Genomic DNA, 23,399 nt, shown 5'->3' on the forward strand with positions numbered 1-23,399 from the left:
AGTTTCTGAAAAGCAGTGCTGCTCCTCAGAAACAATGTGCTCAGGATTGTCCAACATATCATCAAAGGGTGGTAAAGCCAGTCAAATGCTGGTTTTGTGTCTCTCAAACATAATAGTTACAATAAGGTGCTTCAACATGTCGGCCACTTGACCCCTGCTTCTACTTTTGTTGTTGTTTTGAGGAAAAAATAAAAAAAGAGGAATGAAAATAAGATTCCCCCTAATATTGTTTCTTCCTTGCTCACAATTAAAGAGTCATCATGAAGCAGGAAAAAACTAATGAAAGACATTAAAGATCTTTCAGAGCCAGGAAACATTTTGAACTCCTCCCAGTAATTACAGATCTGTGGATCCCAGAACCACCAAACCAGAGTGGTTTCCTTCCTCATGCCACTGTGCTGAAGAGCCAACTTTTATCAATACTTAACATGGTTTATTCTTGTGAATTACTGTATTTGTTATGAATTGGCTCTTGCTCGTGCTTGTGTTTCTTTAATTTCTTCCCTGGTTTGTTTCTGTCTATTTTGTTTTCGGCTCTCCTGTCAAACTCAGCTCTGATTTCTATCCGTCACACCCACAGTGTGTCACTTGTTCCTCGGCTCGGTGGATATGTAGTCCCTGTTTTTATTTTCCATCAGATCCCTGTTGTTGCCTTCCTAATTCTGTTCTGCCCTTATGTTTTATTCAGCTATCTCGGCTTTTGTTCAGCTTGTTTTAGTTTAGTTGATTCAGGAATAAACAACCTTGTTCTGTACCTGCATTTGGGTGTTTTTCACCCAAAGACCAAAAATAAGTACCAACGCTTTAATTTCAGTGCATTTCCACCATTGTAAACCCTTGTATGTGCGGCACAGATCAGTCATGTCCTTGTTTGCAGCAGGTACAAAATGCTGCTGCTCAACTTTTAACAGAAACAGGAAAACATGAACACATAACACCGATGCTGGCCTCAGTCTGACAGCTTCCTGTTTGTTACAGGAATGATTTTAAAGTTTTTATTCTTTTTTTTGAAGGTTTTTAATTGTGCAAAACCTACAAGGCTGTTAACATCATCATACTTTGTCTAGAGCAAGGATGTCAGACAATGGGATGCTCTAAGACAAAGATAAACTGATTTTAGTCAGCCTGTATTAGCCTTGTTTCAAACATTGACAATCAGCCATACCTGTACATACGTAATTAATTACCAAGTAGGAAAATGAAGATGTGTATATGTTCATTTAGATTAAACGATTATTGTTAGATTTCGTTAAATGAAAAAGACATTTTAACAAAAATAAACACATAAGAATTGGTGCTGTATATCAGCCACCAGCTGCTCTGATTTGTAAAATTTGGCAATTGGTTGACCTCTACTCTCAGATGATCAAATATTTAAACACAAAAGCAGAAATAAAACTTTTAACCTGTGGTATAATTAATCTATCTATATAAAAACTAACTGCTTGGAAAAGTAGAGTTCCACTTGACTGGAACGTAAAAATTTGGATTTTATTTAAAATGTTTCTATTTTTTTGTCGTCCTTATTTTTGCCTCGACATCTAGAACAAAGTCCTTGTGTGTATCCAGATCTTTGCCCATTAAAGCTGATTCTGAATCTGATTCACGTAAAGACAGTTTCTCCTCTGAGTGAGCAGCGTTACCGTCCGTCACCACTTACAGCCTTAACGATGATTAATAAACTGCAGAACGTAACATCAGTTTCGGCCTGCTGATTGAAAGTGTGAAGCATTTCTCAAACATTTCCCCCTAGCATGATCTTTGGTTCTTTTATGGTGTTGATTAAACTGAAAACAGAGGAATCTCCTGGCGTTCAGTGGGGCATGAACATGATTAACATGTTGTTACAGAGGCTGCAGGATGAAAGACAATCACTTGTTCCCGTCAGACTTCAATCTCCTTGAAGTGCTCTGAGGTGATGAGCTTTGATGATGTTATTTGGTGAAGTGATTTTTACATTTAGAAAATGGCTGTTTATGTTTGATAGCAGGAAGAGAATTTCCAATAAAAACGTCTCTGTTTAGTGGTTTTATTTCATTAGTATTTAAATTTTCTGTTTAGCATTCCATAGAGATAAAAAAAGTACTTCTTTGCTCCTTGAAGGTTCGAGCTTTTATGTTAAATGATAAATGACTGCATTTACATACTGGCTTTCTGAGTATTCATAGTACTCTATATTATTCATTCACACATACACAATAATACAGAGCTTGCTCTGTATTTAATGTATTAAATGCCTCGGGTCATTCATATTTGTCCAAACACAGTTAAGTGTTCGGATTTCTGGGGATCAGATGACCAACTTTACCTCCTCAGCTGTGATGCTTTATTTTTACCAACAAAGACTGAAACCAGCTTCAATCCTCATTATTTATTCTCTTATTTCAGATTTTTATCAAACATTCAACCTGCAATTTTACTATGATTGTTTTTGTTGATTTCCAGTACTGTGAAAAAGTTTTAAATCACTCCTAATTTCCTTAAATTTTGCTTCCAAGGAGCTGGATGTTCCTTCAATTTTGTGACCCAATAGAAGCAAAATATAAAGAAATGAAGCTGTATCAAAACTTTGCTATGGCAATTTTCCCATTTCCTATTTTTTTTTCTCTCCTCCATAAATTTGATTTTTGATTTTTAGGCCAAAGTGATTTTCCTGTGTCAGGCAGGGAAGCAGAAAGATTTACTAATTTTTAATTGTGCTTCACATTATTCTTTTTTCCCCCCGTCCAATCAGTTTGTCAACGTGTGATCAGTGGCCTTGAGGTTTTTAATCTGCGAACACACGTTTCCAGTACAGCCGTTTATACCACAAACTTGTTTCCACATGAACTCCAAACCCCTCCATCAAAACCTTCTGGACATAACAAGAGTCCCATTTCATTTATCCTTCACCCAGTATTCCCTTTGCTGTAAAACTCTCAAGCTTGAAAAGGGTCCCCGTTGTGTTGATTTCTGCCACTCTTGTCGGTGTGGAGCTCCTCTGAGACCCCTCCAGGTCGACGATGACGGCTGCAGCTTATTAACTTCCCAGCAGGGCTGCAGCTGCTCTTTTCAGCTCAGTTATTGTCACATAATACAGAAACGTTTGATATACTACACAGGAGTCAGTTACAAATATTAACACCGAACAAATCTGACCTTTTATGTGAATTAAAAACAATAAAATACAAGCCACTAATTAAAAACGTCCAACATTAAGAGATCTAAAAGACAAAGAAGCACTATTAAAATTGTTACAGTTATAAGTGGCTAAATCAATACTATAAAGCTATTTTGTATATTTACGTACATATTGTCTTCTATATGCTTCAACTGTTTATTAAACGTCATAAAATAAACATTTTCTAACTATCTGCACTGTTGCAACATCACTTAAGTCTTTAACTTTTTTTTTTAATCTAACAGACTGTCATGATGATAAATATTACCTCACAAAAATATTGTTTGATTGTCGTAATTTGAAATATTGTTGCCATGTCTGTTTCTGTACACTTCATTATACCTGCTTCGGTTTTCATGATGATCACTTTGTCAAAATAATGACTTATCCAGCTCACTTGTCTGATTTATCTTAATTTCCTCTTAAACTGGCTGATTTATTAAATTAAACGTTGACGTTTTGAGGAAACTTAGCAAACTATATTCCTGATTCGAGTCGAAACATACCAACTGCTCCTGTTGACCCAGTTTCCATCCTTTCCTTCTGACTCTGACTGTAACAGCTGTGTTTACATGTTCAAGTACAAGATGTCAGAGCTTCCTAAATGTCAGCCACCTCTCCCCTCCCTGAATGGTTGGGCTGCATATCCTCTAGCTGCTGCAGCAAACCGGAGTCAATAAATCAGCCTCCACCCTCCGGTTGTACTCAGATGTGACTGAAGTCACCTTCTCAGAAGGTATCAACCTAAAAATACACCGCAGCTCCTACTGAGCATGTGCAAAGCCATTCATGTGGATGTGTACACACCGGGTCATAAATTAGTCAAGAACAGAGTTAATGTCAGCGCTGACTTACATAAATATTTACACATCCGACATCAGCATTTGGGAGGTTTTATTAGACTTTTATCCAAACTATGATTAAAAATGTTTATATGCAGAGCATCCCATCATCATAATACTTGACGTAAAATAAAAAATAATCTCCCTCTATCTTTTTTTTTTTTTTAAGCCTGCCGGACGTTGAATCTGAGAGAGATGAAAGGTAAGCTACGTAGCCAAAATTAAACATGAGTCACAGCGGCCGTGTATTTTTAGTTGGAACATTTTCAAACTCAGACCGGCCTGGATCACTGAAGCTGTTTAAACTGCAACACTCTGTTTCTCATGAAGATAAAGATGGCTGACTGAGATTATGTACATAAGTGTCTTTTTAAAAGCAGCTCCTGATTGTAAGTCCTATAGCAGATTTATTCTAATGCTCGTAAATCACCATTTCTTTTTGTAACTCTGCTTGTCATTCATTGTTTTTCCACTCCAGAATTACATGCACAGTCACAGTGAGATCTTGTATCTCCGAATGTGATATTTACATTTGTGTGACACTACTGATGCTTCAGCTCAATCTCCTGTTTGGACAAAAACATCTTAAAATGCCAAAAAAAATACCACGTTAATATGTCAACTTGAGCATAAATAACTAAGAACAATGTCTACTGTCACTTGAAGAGAAAATGTTTTCCTTCTCAGTCTTCTTTTTTATTTAGAGGAGAGTAGTGAAGGTCTCCTGTGGCCTGAGGTATAAAGCTTTTTCAGAAAACGTAGAGGTGAAGCTCTGTCTCCAATTCTACTTCCAGGAGCTGACTGATTGTTTGCAAAAATAGAGCTATTCTGTGAGCAGACAGCACTTTGAATTATGTAGTACGTAGAAGCAGAAAGTTTAGTTTTCAACGGCAAGAATTAAAAAAAACAAAAACCCAATATGTTTTGTAACTATTTGATGTTTTTCTGTGAGCCCGAGAGAAATAAACAGGAAGAATAGGACACCATCAAACAGAAACAAACATCATGTTAACCTCAGACCCGGTGCTGACGTTCAAATCTCAGATCCTCAGACATCCAGACGGGTTGATTCTCATTTCCATATCAGCAAATTACAGACAGACACACGGGGAGGGGGGGGGTATGTGGCTGTTATTTTTAGGAAGGATAGGATTACTGTTAATGGTACGTGTATTAATGCAGAGCTGCAGCTGGCCTGGTTGTGTTTGGGCTGCTGAAGGGGAACATTGCTTAGTGTGTTTGTTTTTTGTTAATCATTACAGAAATATGGTGAAATCAATCATCTTTTGTCCATCTGATGTATCAAATGTGCCTCTAATGTGGATTTTAATGCTTTTTCTTGCAGTCCCACAGACAGAGATGCAGCAGGTGACAGAGATATCAGGTGAGCTCGGACCTGGCAGCCCGTCTCCATGGAGACGCTTCACCATTAACAGCAGAGATGAAAAGCAATGCTTAATGTTATCTAGAAATCCAGCAGCCATTCCCTCTGCTTACATACTTACCCCTGACCCTTGGCTACACACTGACTTCATGAACACAGCACAGCCTCTAATTATCCTCGGGCCAGTTGTCTGAGGACTGGAGTTGTCAGCCTCTGACGGTGAGGAGTCCCCGTGGTCCAGAGATTAAACAGCTCCTTAACCTCAACCCATGTGTGAAACAGAAAGACTCATTGAGCGGTAACATTTAAAGACGGAGAGATTAACCCGTTTGTCTGACAACTCTGCATGTGTTGTGACTCTCTGGCAGGAAGAGAGGTCCCGTGGCCTACGCTTCCCAGAAGCCCTGGCTGCTGAACGCCTCTGTGGTGGAGAACATCACCTTTGAGATGCCCATGATCAAATCAAGGCAAGACTCCATAGCTGCTTAATACTAAGGCTTAATTTTTGACATTACATTCATTTAATATTGAGTCAGTCATAGAAAAAACACTGGAAATTCAACATTCACAAGGGATTAATTTAACTTATAGATCTTGAATTTATTTAAGGAAAATACATGACCCTAATTTACAGCTTTAGAGGTTTTGTTTTAGTTATGTGAAACAGAACTCTGTTTACAACCAAAATCTTTTATTTGTAACCAGTGTTTGAAGGCTCTCCATGAATTATTTGGAAAATTTAATTTCTCTTTGTCATAGATCTGTTTATGTTGACACCTGCAGCAACAAATAATCATCCCTTAAAGAATGACCTGCTGAGTTATAAGTTAATTATTCATCACACAGGTGTTCATTAGAACCTTTTTGCTGCCAAGCTAATAATTTAAAGCAGTAGCTTCTGTTGTCTTTCTCCTCACAACTAAATTAAATGTGATGATTAGGGTAAAGCTTAGAAAACATATTTGATTTTTCCAGAGTAATTCTGCTCCTTTAACACACACTGTGCTCACTTGTTTACCTAAATGTACAATACACACCATTAATATCAAACACCAAAACACTCACTCGTGGTTTTCATGCTCACAACAATTAGCTCGTGTTTTGCTTTTATGGAAACAGAAAGGCTCTCAGGTCTAATGGACTGTTTTCCTTTCGTTCTTTTGTTATTCATAAAATACTAATGGATCAGTTTGCTTTGTTGCTGTGGATATGTTCTGTTAAACAAAGCCTCCTGTCTCTCTGTCTGCTCCATCCTGTTTGGTTTATCTGGTCGGATCCAGAACTTGGTCTGCAGCAGGTGTTTCTGTGTGTTTATGCATCTTCTGATATAAATGGCCTGCATCAGTTGCTTAGGAATATACACAGATGTTTCAAAAGAGGTCTGGACAATTTACCCATTGCTTTTCCCTGTATTTGCAAATATTTGGAAAACTATTAACATTCTCTTCATACCTGTTGGACCAAAACTGCGACAGTGTGGCCATTTTTTCCTGCTGACTCGATGGCTTTGAGTTCAGCTCTTAGTTTCAAACTTACTTCTTCCTGTAGTGAATTCAGAACAGTTTTTCCTCAGTGTTCTGCAGCAGATTTGTCTGCTTCCTAAATCAGAAACAAAGCAGTGGGTTTGCACTCACGCACAGTGATTTTTATAATGCTCTAAAGGTCCAAACTGTCCAGGGTTTGGAAGCATTTGGGTTTCTGGGTCACGGCCCGACACAGTATTGTCAGAGTTTAACCTCAAAGCTCCAGCAGCTACAGAGCTTTTGCAATATTAGGTTAAGATGATTATGGCTCAAAGTAATTTGAAAGAGTATGGGGTTTGCCCTAAATGTATGGTGTAGAAATGACATCTTAAATTCAAATTACACAATCAGATGGAGTGATGGAAAATTGTCCTTAATGCATTCCTCCTCTGCATTTTTTCTGTATGGTTCTGAAATGAAATGATCAACATTTCTCTGCAAAATCTGTCACTGCTGCTGCCATTTTTACCAGTTATCACTTCAGCGTCGGTTTCCTCTGAGGTTTTTATGGCTTGTATTATGCATGCATAACAGCAGATGATATGTAAAATCATTTAAATGACTGTGCCATCCTGATTACTGGTCATCAAGGGAACAATGAGCAGGGCTTTTGTTATTGTCAGCTGATCTCGGTCCTCATTTGTATTCTGTCTTTGTGTCTGGCAGATACAAGGCAGTCATCGAGGCCTGCTCCCTTCAGCCTGACATTGACATCCTTCCTCAGGGGGACCAGACAGAGATTGGGGAGCGGGTCAGTATTACATCACCCTTTATAGTATTTTGATTCCTCTTTATTCATCATATCTTGCTGCTGCTCCCATCCTGACTCGCTGCGTTTCAGCAGCATTCGTCATCGTTACTGAGCAGAGAGGATTTGATGTTTCTGTGAGCAGGGAGCTGGACTGACCTTGTTTAGTCCAAGTTCTGTCATGTTGGATTTCTTCTCACACAACTAATGAAGGAAACAAACCCATTATTTCCGTTGTTTCTCTTGGGGCCACACACAGTCTCTCCAAATGTAGCTCCTTCACACGTTTTTCCATCTTCTCGTGCAGGGAATCATCCTATCAGGGGGACAGAAACAACGAATCAGTGTGGCCAGAGCTTTATACCAGCAGACCAACGTGGTTTTTCTGGTGAGTTTGATGTAAAACTGATCAGAAGATTTCATCAAGGAAATCATTTGGGTTTTTTAGGTGACATGTTTGAACCAGAGACTCAGATGTGATTCTATTTTGAAACTGTTCTGCATGACAAAAATAGCTGCATTTTTCCTAATCTCAAAGCTGAAGGCGTTGAAATGTCAGATCCTGATGGGGTTTAAAATCTGCCTCTTAGTAATTATAATATTTCAGAAAATAGGGCTTCACTCTCTGTAATATGTTTGCTTGTTTTCTCCAAATATTAGATGAAATATTTGTCACAATTTTTCAACTACAGACAAAAAATGTGACTAAAAAATCAATAAATCACCACCTTTTCTCTTTCAAAAAGTGTAAAGATCTGGTTATATTTGATGGCTCAATACGTCCCTTTAGAGGCAAATGTGGTTATCTTTATCATAAGATGAAACATCTTTGTCCATCTTCTCTGTACAGAAATAAAAAAAAACCTTCATCCATAGAAATTTTCAAATCGTTTATTTTGAAGAATAGTTTTATTCTTTCAGTTGAGATTCACAGACTTACAGTAACAAATTCACTGCAAAGCTTGATGAGCTTGACAGGCTTATTTTCATCATTTATCTATTTATATCTATTCTGTTTGTTAGAAATGTGATGATTCAGTTTGGTTCCAGATGACGGAAACCCCTACCTTCAGTAAAAACATGGTGGAGGGACTATCATGCTGTGGAGTTGTGGCAGTAACTGTATCAAACACATATTTAAAATCAAATGTTACCAAGGTATGTAAAGCAAAACGGTTGTCAAAAATCTATATTTGAGCTGCAGATCTCTCGGTAAGACAAAAACCTAATGTGCACATCCAAAAGAAAAAGAAAAGAAAAGAAAAATGAAACTGAGTCAAATAAAACAAACAGATTGAAGACATTTTGAAGGATCTGAGAGCAGCCATTGAGGAAAAAAGACAAAGGAAATCTCAAACTGTTTGAGAAGGCAGTAATAAGAAGTAGGAACTACAAGAATCAAACAAATTAGATAATTAAGATTATACTGAAAAATTGGTTCTATGGAGGACTTTAAGAAAAAGGTAAAATGAATCATTATAATTAACAGAATATTCAGGCCTGTATCACACCTGGACATTACAGATAACAGAACAACAAAGATCGTCCTTCGAGTTAAGGAGGGGTACAGATGTTTTGCTCAAACATTTCTGCAGTGACAGATATGTGTATTGGTGCATGAAATGTTTGTGTTCTTGCATTTTTAAACCCGAGTGTATATATTTTTAGGACGACCCATTTTCTGCCTTAGACATCCACTTGAGCGATCATCTGATGCAGGATGGCATCCTGAAGATGTTGAGAGAAGAGAAAAGAACGGTTGTGTTGGTCACACACAAACTTCAGTATCTACCACATGCAGACTGGGTAAAACCACAGTGTGTGTGTCTGTGTGTGTGTGTGTGTTGACAGAACAATAGATCAGTTTGTGCTGCTAATTAATTATTCACAATAAAACATTTTATTGGTCTGTTTGCTCTGAGTGTTTATCTTAAAAATATCTAAGAAGCCCATAAAGCTTGATTATCTGTCTTGGCTGCATTTCTTCTCTCTGCTTTTGTGTGTGTGTGTCATTATTATCAGATTATTGCCATGAAAGATGGCACAATCCAGACAGAAGGGACTCTGAAGGACATCCAGAACTCCGAACCCGAGCTCTTCGAGCACTGGAAAACCCTGATGCACAGACAGGACCGAGAGTTTGAGACGGTGATTATTGATCACAATGTTAAAAGATTAATGAGGCGTTAATGACTTTGAGCCAGCATCTAATGAGACTTGACTTTTTTAATCTGAAGAATTTTGTATTCAGTTTTACTGAGACAAGCCAGCACAGCTCAGTTTGATCACATGATTGTCTGCCCTGCTCAAACTGCTGACCCCGCAACCTGATTCCAGAATAAGTGGCGGATGATGGATGGATGGATGGATGGATGGATGGATGGATGGATGGATGGATGGATGGATGGATGGATGGAAATCCTGATTTTTAAATTCGTCTTTCAGGAGACGGTGGCAGCAAGTATGACTGATATGGAGAGGAAAAATCTTCGGAGAGCCATGTACTCCAGAGATGCAGTGAGGACCGTGGATGACGAGGAAGGTGAGAGGAGACAGGAGACCAGCTGGACTAAATATATGCATGACTGCAGTAGGAGCTTCTCTGATTTCAGCCTGGGTGTTACATGCAGGCTGTCATTCCCCTTCACCTGCTGTGTTTGCTGAGAAGAAGCATCTGTTACATTAAAGCTTTAGCATATTAAGCTTAATTTAATGTTTATGTCCCATTTCATTTATTCAAAGGCTTTAAATCCCCTGTTTTGCTCCTTTTGTCAGTAAATGCAAGCCTTTTTAGGTGTTTGGGGTATCATTTCTTTGTTTTTTTCCCCTCAGTTATCAGATATGGCATCGTGCTCCGCTCCGCAGCCTCCTGCTGTGGTTTAACACTGGATCTGACCTTTTGTGTGTGCCTCTGCTGTTGAAAGTGTTGTGATGAGAGGAGCTCAGGTGCATTAGCTGTACTTTTTTATCTGTGCTCTGTATTGTCTCCCGCGTGCTGGTGGCACCCCGGGGTGGACTTGTGCGATGGCTCCAGCAGCAAGTGTTGACCTTGTATTCGATCGAGCAGGTGTGGCCAAAAAGCATGGTTTGGAAAAGAAAAAATCAAAACTAGAAAATCAATATATGCTTGTGGCGTTGTGATGCTTCTAGCGAAAATTGTAGTTGTGTCAGTTCCTTTCACTGTTTAAAAATCTCATCATTTACCGTATGTGGTCATTTCTTTCTCTCACTTCTCTCACCTAATGCGAGCATGTTAGTAGATGGTAGTTGCTGTAGTTTTTTTTAGTCCTGACAGCCATTAGACCCTTTGCTTTTCCCGCTTTATCCTTCTGCTTCCTCTCTGCCTCCAGCATGTCTGAGCCTCTCAGACGCCCACATGCAGCCACACGCTCCAAAGGTTGCTGCTTAGGTGGAGAGGAGGTGAGAGGTCATTCACATTAGCTCCTCATTCAAAATGAGAATCTGCTTGGAGTTGGAGATTCTGTAGTTTGTAGCTTGCTTCCACTTTGGTCTCTCCTTTCCTTTTTGTTCTGGTCCTCTTGTTGGTTTTTCTCTTCTTGTTCTCCTATTAGCAGCAGAATGGAGGAAAAATATATGAAAAGTGAAATTAATCAAGAATAAGAGGGAATAAAATAGATGGGGATGGATGGAAGAAAGAATATCTAAAATATCAGAGTGTTTGAGAAGATAGTGTATTTTTGTGTGAACTGACTTATGTAAAGATAAAGTAAGAGAAAATGTGTTCGAGCAAAGCTAAAGTTCCACATGAAACTGAACCTCTGTTTCAACTCACCTGTGTTTTGATCCCAGAGGAGTCTGTGGAAAGTGATGATGAGGACAACCTGTCTCAGGTGATGCGTCAGCGAGCCACCATCCCCTGGCGTTCCTGCGGTACCTACCTGTCCTCCGCCGGCCTCCTTCTACTCACCTTGCTCCTCCTCTCACAGCTCCTCAAACACTCCCTCATGGTCGCCATTGATTACTGGCTGGCACACTGGACATCAAACGTCATCACGGCCAAGATAGAAGCCACGGCTCACAACTGTACCATCGTACAGGTAAGAAGCTGAGCTGTTTGCAAGTCACATCGAGTTGATTTTAAAGAGCCGCTGCAGCGTGATGTCACCAGCAGACACCGTGCTGTTTCAGTTTCCCACTGGTTGGCAAAAGACCTCAACGTTGTGTTGAAATAAAACCTGAAATGTGTGGAAAATTTGGTAAATGACTGCAAAATGTCAAAATGAAGGCAAGTAGTTGTGCACATGAGTGTACACACAGTCTTGTTACAAACCTGAGTTTGTAACAAGACTTCAAAATTCTTTGTTTAAGAAGCACAAAAGTGAGGCTAGCAGAGAGCTACGCAGAAAAATTTCACATTTGTTTATTTTTATGTTTGTTTAAAAGGTTAACTTGACGAGTAAGCTCTACATAATATCATTTGGTATTTGGCAATCAAGTTCGTACCTGCCTCCCACCTCGCTTGGACAGAAGTGTGTCAAGTGGAATTACCAGAAATATCATCATCATCATTAAAAACTACTATTCACAAATAAAACTACTGTCTTACTCACCCAGCTTTGCAGCTGCAGGGGTCACTGATGACAGATCCTTTTTTATCAAGGCACACTCACAGTTAATGAGGCTCAGACACTCTTGAGAGGAAATCATCATAGTTTTAACAAAACAAACAGGCGAGTGCTTTGATGCCTAAAAATAGAATATCTCCTGTACATGACCAGAGGAAAAACAATTATAACCATCCAAAGAATTGTGTGTTTTTAAAGTCTTTTCTGTTTAAAGTCTCAAGTAGTTTGTAAAAACAAAAAATGACATACTGTATGTTTTTATTTCTTTTCAGTGTTTTGTCCTGCTCCTGGTTAATTAATACCTTTGTTATTTCATATTTACTTTCTGCAACCAGTATACCATGCATGCGCAGAAATCTACAATCAAAACAAAAACATACAGTGGGTCTATTGTAATTTGTCTGTATCAAACCATCAAATTATTAATATTAATATTAAGACTGTTTAACGTGTAACATCCAGGAACAGGCTGTTGTGCTCACACCAGCTGTCCCAACTCACACATCAACTGTGTACGATTTTCATCATCATTACTGATGAGTATGACCACTGTTTTATCACAAGGCAGCTTAATGTGGGCAGTGCAGTCATGTGTCAGTAGAGTAAACAACAAAGGACTGAGGACACATCCTTGAGGGACTCTTGTGCTTAGATTTATAGACCTTGACATCCTACTGTCAGCACTTACTTCCGATTAAAGATCTTTTTTTTCCCCTTATTCATTCAGCTATGTGAATAATAAACCTGCTGTTTAGCACAAAAACCCAAAATACTGTTTTTGCTCATTGTTGTGTGAATGATAGCTGTCATGTTTATATTGTTATTTTCATGCAGCTCACTCCCACAGGATTTTAAAACATTCACATCCCACATTCACCATCTTTTCTTCTATGTATTATATGCTAATCTCTGTTAAAAAATAATAACCAGTCAGCCCCTGAAAAAAAAAACACATTTATCAGTAATTGGATTACATTGCCATTATTTAATATTAGGCTATAAAAATCATTTCCAATCCTCACCATTCTTCTGTGGGTGTGTTGGTTGCAGAATTTCCCTTTAGGGAAATCGTCACAAGTCTGTTTTTTTTTTTTTTCAGTCTTCTCACTAATTCTCCAGTGAATTTTAAAACCCAAACACGAATGTTGCCAACTCCAGATGGAGCATTCACCAACACACCCCGAAGCAGCAGCCGCAGCTCAGCTTCATCTGCATATCGGAGCAGCAGGCACGCATTTATGAAAAAATCTGTGTTAAAGAGTGAAGACAGAACATAAGAAGTAGGCTGCAGTTAACACAAAACTCAAAAGTGTAGTGGCTAAATGAATGTCAGTGTACAACTGTAGTAATCTAAGTAACTGTAGAAAACATAAATCACAGCAAATAACATCACAACTTAGGGCAGGAAGTAAACTGTATTATATTTCTTGACCAATGTTCTGCTTTAGGTGCTGTCCTTTTGAATAGGATTCTCATAATTTTACACACATATGCAGTCAGACAGGCAGAGAATCACACATTCACTTTGAGTCAGTATAAATATAGTAAGGTTGCACTCTGTGGTCTACATTCAGAGGTGACACCAGCTGTTGGCAGGTTATCGTGTCCCAGGACAAGTAAAGCAACCATTTTAACAATAGTTTTATGTGTGTGTGTGTCTCTGTGTTTGTTCCATAAACTGAAATGCCAGGTCACATTTCACAGGGTCTCATGTAAAGGCTGCAAACAGAGTCAGCTGGGCATGAAGGCTGAAGTCTAAAAGGCACCGAAGAACGCAAACACTGCCGCAGTCACACTCTATAGCTAAGTGCATATAAATTGTCGCTTGAACGCTGAGCACATCTTGTTTGGCTGAGCTTCCGAGTCTCTTTGCCAAGTTTATCTAATCTGCACTGGGCTGCAAACTAATCCTCACAGGGACACTCGGAGGTCCCGTTTGGCCACCAAACAAACACTTCCTATAAATGCCACAGAACTGTCTGACAGCACAGGCAGAAGATTTAAAAGTGAATGTTCACCTCACAGTAAAGACACACAAGCTGGACAGATATATAGAGTTTCATGCTTTCAGAAACTTGAAAAGGAGACTTAGACACTTTGTTTGGTGGAAATATAAGAGTTAGCTTCATAAACAGGTAATGTTTTCCTGTCTCTAAAAGCATCCCAACATGCAAAGCTTCTAGAACTGAATTCATAAAAACAGAAATGTAAGGAAAATTAGATCCATATGACTTTAGATTGATGCAAAATAAACAAACAGCTCAATCTGAGCACCTTTTAGAGAAAAGATGTGGCTATTTTTGGAGAAATTTTAACTTGAAATGGTGGGAAATGAAGGTTGCATTTTATATGATCAGTAGTGGTTGGAGCCACAAGTCATGAACCAAATAAGGGGTCTCAAAATGATTTCTAGAAACTAAATAAAATTTAAAGATGATTGATAATAATTTTTATGATAAATGTAAATTATTAAAATATTTTTAGGAACTGCATTGCACAGTTTTATTTAGTCAGTACGCCTAGATTCTGAGATTAGTGAGTGGGTTTGGGGATAATAAATGACCAATTCTATGTTGGATAACATATATAAAACAAATGTTTATTTTAACTTTGAGGTTTCTGTTTTATCTAAATTCTTGCAGCTGCTGGATTTTAAATAACTGAGTTGTTATTTGTTGTCACCTGAAGCCTCCTGTATGCATATCTTTCCAAAAAGCTTTTTATTGTATTTTCCCTTTTTATTTTTGTTAAATAATAAAATATAATATAATGTAACAAAAAGTCCCTCGTATCAAATGATTGAACCTTAACGTGAGTTTGTTATTAATAAGCATTGTTAGTGGTTTAAAGCTTCACATGTAAACTAAACTTATCCAGTAAAAGCTTTATTCAGTAATTTAATAACTCGTTTTGATTGATTCTTTAAAGCTAAAAGCCAAATAGACTTTAGCTCTGCTTGAATGCTGGAAGTTACAAATGAAAAGAGTGAATTATTTATTGATGTGCTGCATGGTTTTATATAAATCCATTACAGAAGACGACACAAAATACAAACAAGACGGAAAGCTTGAAGCAGAACTGCAGGAAGCACAGAGATAGGACAAAATGAGCCGCAGCAGAACGTTCTCATCACTTTGTTTTGTTGTGTTTGCTCAGAAGGTGCCGGCTCAGCTTTAAGAGCTTCAATTGGCTTTTACCACATTAGGCTGCTAATTTTTAACCCGCCTCAGAGTTTAATTATGCTTATAATTACAGTACAAGCAAAGAAACTGGCACCTCCTCAGACATCTGCAGCAGTGGTAAACTCGTCTCTCTGTCTGTACTGCAGGACTGTGGCTTCAGTCACTCGTGGTATCTGTCCGTGTTCAGCGTCCTGTGCTGCCTGGGCATCGTCCTCTGTCTCGCCACCTCTGTGACCGTGGAGTGGACGGGCCTGAAGGTGGCCAAAGAGCTTCACCACAACCTGCTCAACAAGATCATACTGGCCCCCATGAGGTACGGCTCTCCGATCAGATGAAAACAGGAAGTGGGAGACCAGCGTGTGTGTTCTCTGTGTGTGTGTGTGTGTGAAAGATAATTTATACGAGGAGGCAGAGTTAAAAGTGCCTTTTTTGAGCCTCATTACTCAGAGCCCAATCTGCTTCTCTCACATGAAACCAAACAGTCAGCACTTACCCTGAACACACACGGGCAGCGTTTCTTTGAAACACATACACACAAATGAATAAACAGCTGGAGTTTACATGAGGAAATTTAAACTAAAAAAGCTGACTGTAAAGTGTCTCCAAGCAGAAATGGTTAAGCTTTATTCTCACATTGTAGGAATCTTTAAAAAGTAACTATGTGCCAAGAATCAGCTCATTCATTTTAGAATGATTTCATGTTTCAGTCATTACATTTAATAATAAATCACATGTTCATAAGAGGATTTCTTAGATATAACTGAATTATTCAGAAAAACAATTAAAGTCCTAGAATTTGTATGTGCTATAGTGTGATTTCACACTCAGTGTGTGAATGACTCTCAGCTACCAACACGTCAAAATTTAGCTCATATCTGTAAAATTGATTGATTTATAGCCATTTTTGTGTTTTCTAACATCAGTTGGCTGTGGCGACCAGCTTGCATTTGACTGACTCCAGAAGTTAATCGATGTGCATCCAGTGATTAGTTCCTGAAAGTTTTAATAAAATCCCTTCATTGGTTCATGAGAAACTTTGATGACTGACAGACACACATACCGCCAAAAACATTATTGCCTGTCTTTATTTTTCTGCGTCAGGTGATAAATATGAACGAATTAATGAATTTTAAATGTTAAATCAAATGTTTTAAATAGCCACACTGTCTACCATCATTTGAGGTGCCATTTTGTGGGTTTTTTTGTCCCTGTTTTCTCTGAAATCAATAAAGTGGGCTGCCTTTGTTTATCTTTGTGCCCTCAGGCTGTTTGAGACGACGCCGCTCGGCAGCATCCTCAACAGGTTTTCCACCGACACGAACACCATCGACCAGCACATCCCCACCACCCTGGAGTGCCTCTCCCGCTCCACCCTGCTGTGTCTGTGCGCCCTGGGTGTCATCTCCTACGTGACGCCCGTGTTCCTCATCGCCCTCCTGCCGCTCGCTGTCGCCTGCTACTTCATCCAGAAATACTTCAGGATGGCTTCCAGGTGAGTTGGACAGAACGGAGGAACATATATCTAAATTAATTTTTTGTTCTTTCCATCTGATTTGGATGCAAATTAGATGGTGGTATTTGTTATCAGATTTTACTTATCAGATTTTATGTAGCAGCAAATAAGTTGTTTTTGTTTATCTGTCTGATGTGGATCTCAAGCTTAAATAAACTTCATAATGTTATATTCTGGCTGAAATCATTTGAACTTTGCTTCGGCTGATTTTCCATGTCTGCTTGCTGCTCAGGGACCTGCAGCAGCTGGAGGACAGCACTCAGCTCCCTCTGCTCTCCCACTTCTCTGAGACGGTGGAAGGTCTCATCACCATACGAGCCCTCAGGTCAGGATTTCTGTCATAAACAACATTATTCTTCTGGGAGGATTGTTTTTCTTTTAATGAAATCATTTTTCAGATCAAACTTGAGTTTTCAGGAATGATATTTACTGTTTGATAGAAAATTAAATCAGATTTAAGTCAGATATCTGTTGTAGATAGATTCATTCTGACCGGACTGAAAAGCTAACTGTTAGTCCGAGCAGAGCCAAGACCAAAGTGGATTACTGTTGTATTAAAACTACTTCAATCTCAAAGATTTTAAAGTGCATCATGCAAATCCCGTCTTATAAACCTTTACATCACTGTCAGTTTTTTACTGCATGATTATTCTGGTAGAAATATGGTAATATTCCAGCTGTAAGTGCCTCAGGTTGCCTGGGAAATGCCACAGCTAGCTGCTGCTGCAGCTATTGTGCTTGCAAATACCCACAGAATTTCATAGAAATAACAGTGATGATTGACTTTGCTGAAATTGATGGTTAGTTGAAAGCTGAAATTTTTACAATATTAGCTAAAAGTAGGGAAATGGTAGCCAAAAACTAAAGTTAGCATAAGAACACAAAAATAAAGTTTGTTGTGGCAGATTTTAAAGAGAACAATGTTTCTGAAGGAATTGAAGAAATGTCAATATATCTCCCTGGGGAAAATATTTATAAATCTGACATTTACAAAAACCCAAAGTCATAACTCCCATCTCTTGAATGAACTGAATATTTTGATATATGAGCAGCTAAAATGCCACAAAGCATACAGAAGTAGTTAGACTGTAATAAAAACACTGAAGTTTGGAAAAAACAGAGAAACAATAAAGAGCTATCTACAACAGGTAAGATAATAAATGTTCATAACCTTTCCACAGAACCTTCAACTTCAACAGGTCTGAACAATCCATATAAACCTGCAGATTCTGATGAATCTTTTTAACCTTTGTAACTTGTGATTGAGACGCTGGATTTTACTTCTAAAGCCTCAGTCCTGAAGTTTCTCCTTCACCAGGACCTTTCTAGTTTTAAATCCCGACTCTGAAGCAGTGGAACAGAAAACGCTGTTAGCAGGCGGAAGGTTACCAGGGCTGGTGATGCTGTGAAATTAATCACATCCTCTCGTTTGGCAGATACGAGCCCAGGTTCAGACAGAGGTTGCTTCAGTTCACCGATGCCAACAACATCGCCTCGCTCTTCCTCACGGCCGCCAACCGTTGGCTGGAGGTTCGCATGGTAATGACCCATCTGCTGCTTGGATGTTTAAAATTCTGATCAGTTCTGCTCCAGCGTTGCTCACGTCTCAGGCTCACGGTCACGAGGATGCTGCTGAGTAACTGCTCCCTCTGTTGGGTTGCTGAAATACTGATGATCTGATTAACTTACCAACAGAAAATATCGTCTTCACGTCATGTTTTTATGCATGGGCGCCCTCCTCCTGTGGTTAGATTCCAACAGAAGACACAACAACACGTGTCCTTCCCATGTCCTGTCTCCTGTCAACAAACTGATCTATAATATGAATCTATTTCTGGGGTTTCCTGACTGTAACACGTCTTTGTGTGTTTGTGCAGGAGTACATCGGAGCCTGTGTGGTGCTGGTGGCAGCTGTGGCCTCCATCACCAACTCTCTGTACAACCAGCTGTCCCCTGGTCTGGTGGGACTCGGACTCACGTATGCTCTCATGGTAAATCTGATACTTTTTACCAAAGGTTAAACACCATATAAGAGCTGGTTTGACTCTCATAATATTTACATGTGCAGAACAACCAGAGCCTTGAAAGATACAGAATCATAATCTTTTAAGAAATGTCTTTTAGTGCAAAAGGTTACATGAATTATGTCCCGAAATAAAGTTAAATGTTTAATTTCGTTCGCCATCTTAAAGAAATCATTGTTGTTCTTTTTAAATTTCAGAGAAAACAATGAAGGGAAAAAAAGCGTGAAAGAGCAGCATGTAAAGGTTCGGACACTTTGAGAGCTCATTAATGTTTGTTTTTTTAAAAAGTCAAGGTGATGCTAATTTTAAAGCTTTATAAATGTTTTGACTCCTCAACCTTGTCCTAACGTTTGGTGGTCATGCAGCGGCTCGGCACTTTGAAAATAAAAATAACCACTTAAAGCAGGAAAATGTTGGACAAAGAAAGGAGGCGTCTGTTTCCTTTGTGTGGAATTTAATTAGAAAATGACTGGAGACACAATTAGCTGAGGTCAAATTGTTTAAAAACATAGAAAACTTTCTTGGAGCTGAATAAAACCTCTGTTTGACCGCAGTAAAACATCCAGAGATGTCGCACACTTAGAGTTGTCAGTAACTTAAAGCCAAAAAAAAGCTTGAGTAAGTTTAAGAGGCAACCTCTTTCTAAACAACCTTAGAAAACATGGAGTTTTACAGATACTGAGCTGAAATTTGGTGTGATAGTAGCTCAGTCCTTAACATTCACTCCAACTTTGAACTGATCTCATGAGATCTTGTGATGTCACATTAAATCACACACAACATATTTTACAAGGTTTGACCAAAATGGCCTGAAAGGTAGCGGGTGATATGCATTCCTTCAAGGAATGTCGGGTCTTTAGTTTGGAAAATGTATGTGGTAAAAACTCACTAGTCGAATCTCTGAACTATGTGGCTGTAACTCCCCTCCTTCTTGTATATCAGGTGTCCAACTACATGAACTGGATGGTGCGTAACTTGGCAGACATGGAGGTTCAGCTCGGCTCGGTGAAGAGGATTAATGGTCTGCTGAAAACTGAGCCAGAGAATTACGAAGGACTCCTCAGTGAGTGGAGCAGCACGTTCACAGGATCCCCTCCATTATTTCTATTAAACACAAACAGAAAGATAAGCATGGTTCAATCCGTGCTGCTAACAGACGTGTCCGTGTCTCAGCTGTCTCTCAGGTCCCTGATGGTTGGCCTCGGCAGGGAGAAATTAAGATCCAGAATCTGAGCGTCCGATACGACACCACACTCAAGCCGGTGCTCAAAAATGTCAACGCACAAGTGAGCCCTGGCCAGAAGGTAATAACATTGAGGAAACCAGTGTAATAAATATGTACTGGAAGGATTTTAAATAACATGAATATAATTGGTAAATCTGTGAAAATGTGTGAATGATTTCAGGTGGGAATCTGTGGCAGAACGGGCAGTGGCAAATCTTCTTTCTCCTTGGCTTTCTTCCGCATGGTGGACATGTTTGAAGGTAAAATATCATCGCTTCAGTTTATATACTGTACTCTAACAAAATGCCAGAATAAGAATATATCAGTCAATGTCAGCCATTTCTTTTGTATTTATTTCCTTCTCTCACCCACAGGAAGGATTGTGATTGACAACATCGATATCTCCAAGCTGCCGCTGCAGACCCTTAGGTCTCGGCTGTCCATCATCCTTCAGGACCCCATCCTGTTCAGCGGCACCATACGGTACGTTGCACTTCTCCGTCAACAGGAAGTCTCCTTATGGTCGTTTAAATCTGATGATAGCAACAAAGAGGGACATACAGAGCATTTCCAGGAAGATGTGCAGTTGGCAAACAGTCCCACACATTAATGACACTTATCTAAAACATGAAGAGAGCTGCTTATAGATAAGAGCACATTTCTCTGAGAAGACAATCAGAGCTGTTTATTTTTAAACCTCGGGGGTACAGACCATAAAAGCCTCTCTGTGCTTGAGGACAGATAATTGGAAAAATAGTTTTAAAAAAGATATACGATGGTTTTTGTGCACGAGCTCTAAAGTCTAAAGTCAGTGCTGAAAATCACTGAGTGCAGAGGGTGAGGATAAATGCACAGCAGTAATTAAATGTGAAGTATTTTCTTGGTTAAGCTTATCAAATGAGAAAAATTGATGAGTTTTTGTTTCTTCCCAAAGAACAATAGATGCAATTTCAACACTGAGTCTAGTTTTAGCTCTCATGTAGTCCTTATTATCTATGGGTGAATTTAGGCTGAATTTAAAAACTTAACCTTTCTCCCACACAGCTCACTGCTCAAAATGTCTAAATCAGATCACAGAATCTGAACATTTGCAAACCTTTTTTTACTTTTACTTTTACTTTGGTATGATTATGGTTATAACATCAATGACTTAAGGTATTTCTGTGAGCAGAAAAGGAGATAATTTAGGTTAATATAAAGAAGGCAGATGAAACCACGAAACAAGATTTCCTCATTTTGTTTAATGTGTCACAGAAACCAAACATGTACACCCTTATAAAGGGTGAAAACATATTTTTAAATAATTATCATTGACCTTAAAAAGGTAGGGGATAATGTTTTTACCTGTGTCTGTGTGTAGAAGAGGAATTTCTCATTTATTCTAACAAATTGTGGTGAAATTTCAGCAGAATGTTAGTTTTTCTTCAGCCATTAAAGTTAGAATTTTGCAAAACCTTCTCTTTCAGACCAAACTGAGACTAATTTTATCCCTAAACATCTATGGGTAATTTAGTTTCTGTTAGTAAATGTTGATAGGTTCAAAGTTTTGATCAGTTTGTTGGACACCAGAACAGAAACATTCACTCTTTTCACTTTTGAGATGTTTATTTTAGACTAAATGATTAAAAATGACCTGCAGGTATGACTGTTTGTGTGAGTAATTGTCACCACAGCACTCAGTGTGTGTGTGTGCATGCATGTGTGTGCAGGTTCAACCTGGATCCAGAGATGAAAGCAACAGATGAGATGTTGTGGGAAGCACTGGAGATCGCTCAGCTGAAGCCTGTTGTTAAAACCCTTCCAGGAGGTTTGGGTAGGAGCGCCTGAGCACACACACACACACACACATACACATTCCCATTCATTTTAAAGGACATGCTTCAAATAAACTGTATTAGTTGAATAATTAGTTTTTTCTGGCCCTGAGGTAAACGCAGACTGTGGTCACCATGTGTCAAACTGCTGGATCGAGTTACTTCAGCATTAAATTTTTAACTGACTTCAGCAGCTTATTACAGCAGATCTGACAGCTGAAGGCTGCAGCAGACTCAGTCAGATGCCCTGCACACCAAAACTACACACCGAGGGCTCCTTTCTCCACAGAGTCTTACTTTACCTCTTACTGTTTAACAGTTCATCACTCCATTCTGTCATCTTCTGCAATTTTTCATAAGAAAACAAGCCATTTGCTGCTTTTATGGAATAGAAGACTGTTTCTCGTCTCATCTGATGTATTTCTGGTGTTCAGAAACAAACTCACAGTATGTTACACTGATGAAAGTGTGCGTCAGGGATGGGGTGGAATAGTTAAAACTGAACTGGAGCCAAGATGATCAATAAGATATTGATCTGTGGTAAAAGATCTTATAAATAATGAGCTTCATCCTTTGATTTAGTTAAATAAATGTTGCATATAAAGCAGTTTACATGGCACTCTGGAGAGCCATGCAGTAATAATGGAGTTACTAAGATAAATATACAATAAAACACCTTATTCATTTATATATTTAGATTTTTTTATGCTTAGATACTAATAGATGTTAGTAGCACATTCAATATAAAACCAAACATGTTGTATTAATTTGTTTTTTATGATAAAAGAGTAATATTTGTGAGGAGAACCCATAAATCTTATAGACCCAGGGAAAATTGTTATCATGTTACAGTGTCTTGAATAATGAGAGAATCATCTTTAGGGTTCTCATTTCAATTACTGAGCAAGTTTCCATTTTCATAAAGCCTCTTTATAAATGTTTAAAACCCATTATTGTGCTAAAATGAACAGAAATATAAGTGTTTTAAAATAAACTGCTCAGTTTTGTCCAACTTGGGTGGAAGGGAGGGTTAAGGGTTATTGATGCCCATAATCTGATGAAGAGGCTTTCTAAAAAGGTTGATTTTGTAATGGGAGGACCTAGATATTTAATCTTTTATTACACCCTGAGCAAACCCTAACCCTAGCCCAGGGTCAAAAGGCCCTAACCCCTTCAACCCTGAGGAGACCCTAACCCTAGCCCAGCGCCAAAAGTCCCAGACCCTTTCAACCCTGAGGAGACCCTAACCCTAGCCCAGGGCCAAAAGGCCCTGACCCCTTCAACCCCAAGGAGACCCTAACCCTAGCCCAGGGCCAAAAAGCCCTGACCCCTTCAACCCTAAGGAGACCCTAACCCTAGCCCAGGACCAAAAGTCACTAACCCCTTCATCCATGAGGA

General features: G+C 38.9%; 1 protein-coding gene across 4 annotated transcripts in view; it reads left to right on the forward strand.

Moving 5' to 3' along the window:
- Positions 1-23,399, forward strand: part of abcc8 (ATP-binding cassette, sub-family C (CFTR/MRP), member 8) — an 82,743-nt gene that overhangs the window by 40,771 nt on the left and 18,573 nt on the right. For 2 of the 4 annotated variants that reach the window (XM_017418967.3, XM_017418966.3), the window contains exons 18-36: positions 4,172-4,204; positions 5,348-5,386; positions 5,755-5,853; positions 7,576-7,660; positions 7,965-8,045; positions 9,326-9,463; positions 9,680-9,805; positions 10,103-10,199; positions 11,468-11,715; positions 15,572-15,738; positions 16,690-16,917; positions 17,171-17,263; positions 18,375-18,477; positions 18,816-18,929; positions 19,905-20,025; positions 20,136-20,266; positions 20,369-20,447; positions 20,562-20,670; positions 21,897-22,000. In XM_017418967.3, the coding sequence (XP_017274456.1) occupies positions 4,172-4,204; positions 5,348-5,386; positions 5,755-5,853; positions 7,576-7,660; positions 7,965-8,045; positions 9,326-9,463; positions 9,680-9,805; positions 10,103-10,199; positions 11,468-11,715; positions 15,572-15,738; positions 16,690-16,917; positions 17,171-17,263; positions 18,375-18,477; positions 18,816-18,929; positions 19,905-20,025; positions 20,136-20,266; positions 20,369-20,447; positions 20,562-20,670; positions 21,897-22,000 (2,195 nt within the window). Of the gene's footprint in view, positions 1-4,171; positions 4,205-5,347; positions 5,387-5,754; positions 5,854-7,575; positions 7,661-7,964; positions 8,046-9,325; positions 9,464-9,679; positions 9,806-10,102; positions 10,200-11,467; positions 11,716-15,571; positions 15,739-16,689; positions 16,918-17,170; positions 17,264-18,374; positions 18,478-18,815; positions 18,930-19,159; positions 19,446-19,904; positions 20,026-20,135; positions 20,267-20,368; positions 20,448-20,561; positions 20,671-21,896; positions 22,001-23,399 lie in introns of those variants that run through there. The other 2 variants (XM_025006522.2, XM_017418968.3) reach the window with 2 other exon arrangements.

This window comes from Kryptolebias marmoratus, linkage group LG11 (genome assembly GCF_001649575.2).
Source record: "Kryptolebias marmoratus isolate JLee-2015 linkage group LG11, ASM164957v2, whole genome shotgun sequence".
NCBI lineage: Eukaryota > Metazoa > Chordata > Actinopteri > Cyprinodontiformes > Rivulidae > Kryptolebias > Kryptolebias marmoratus.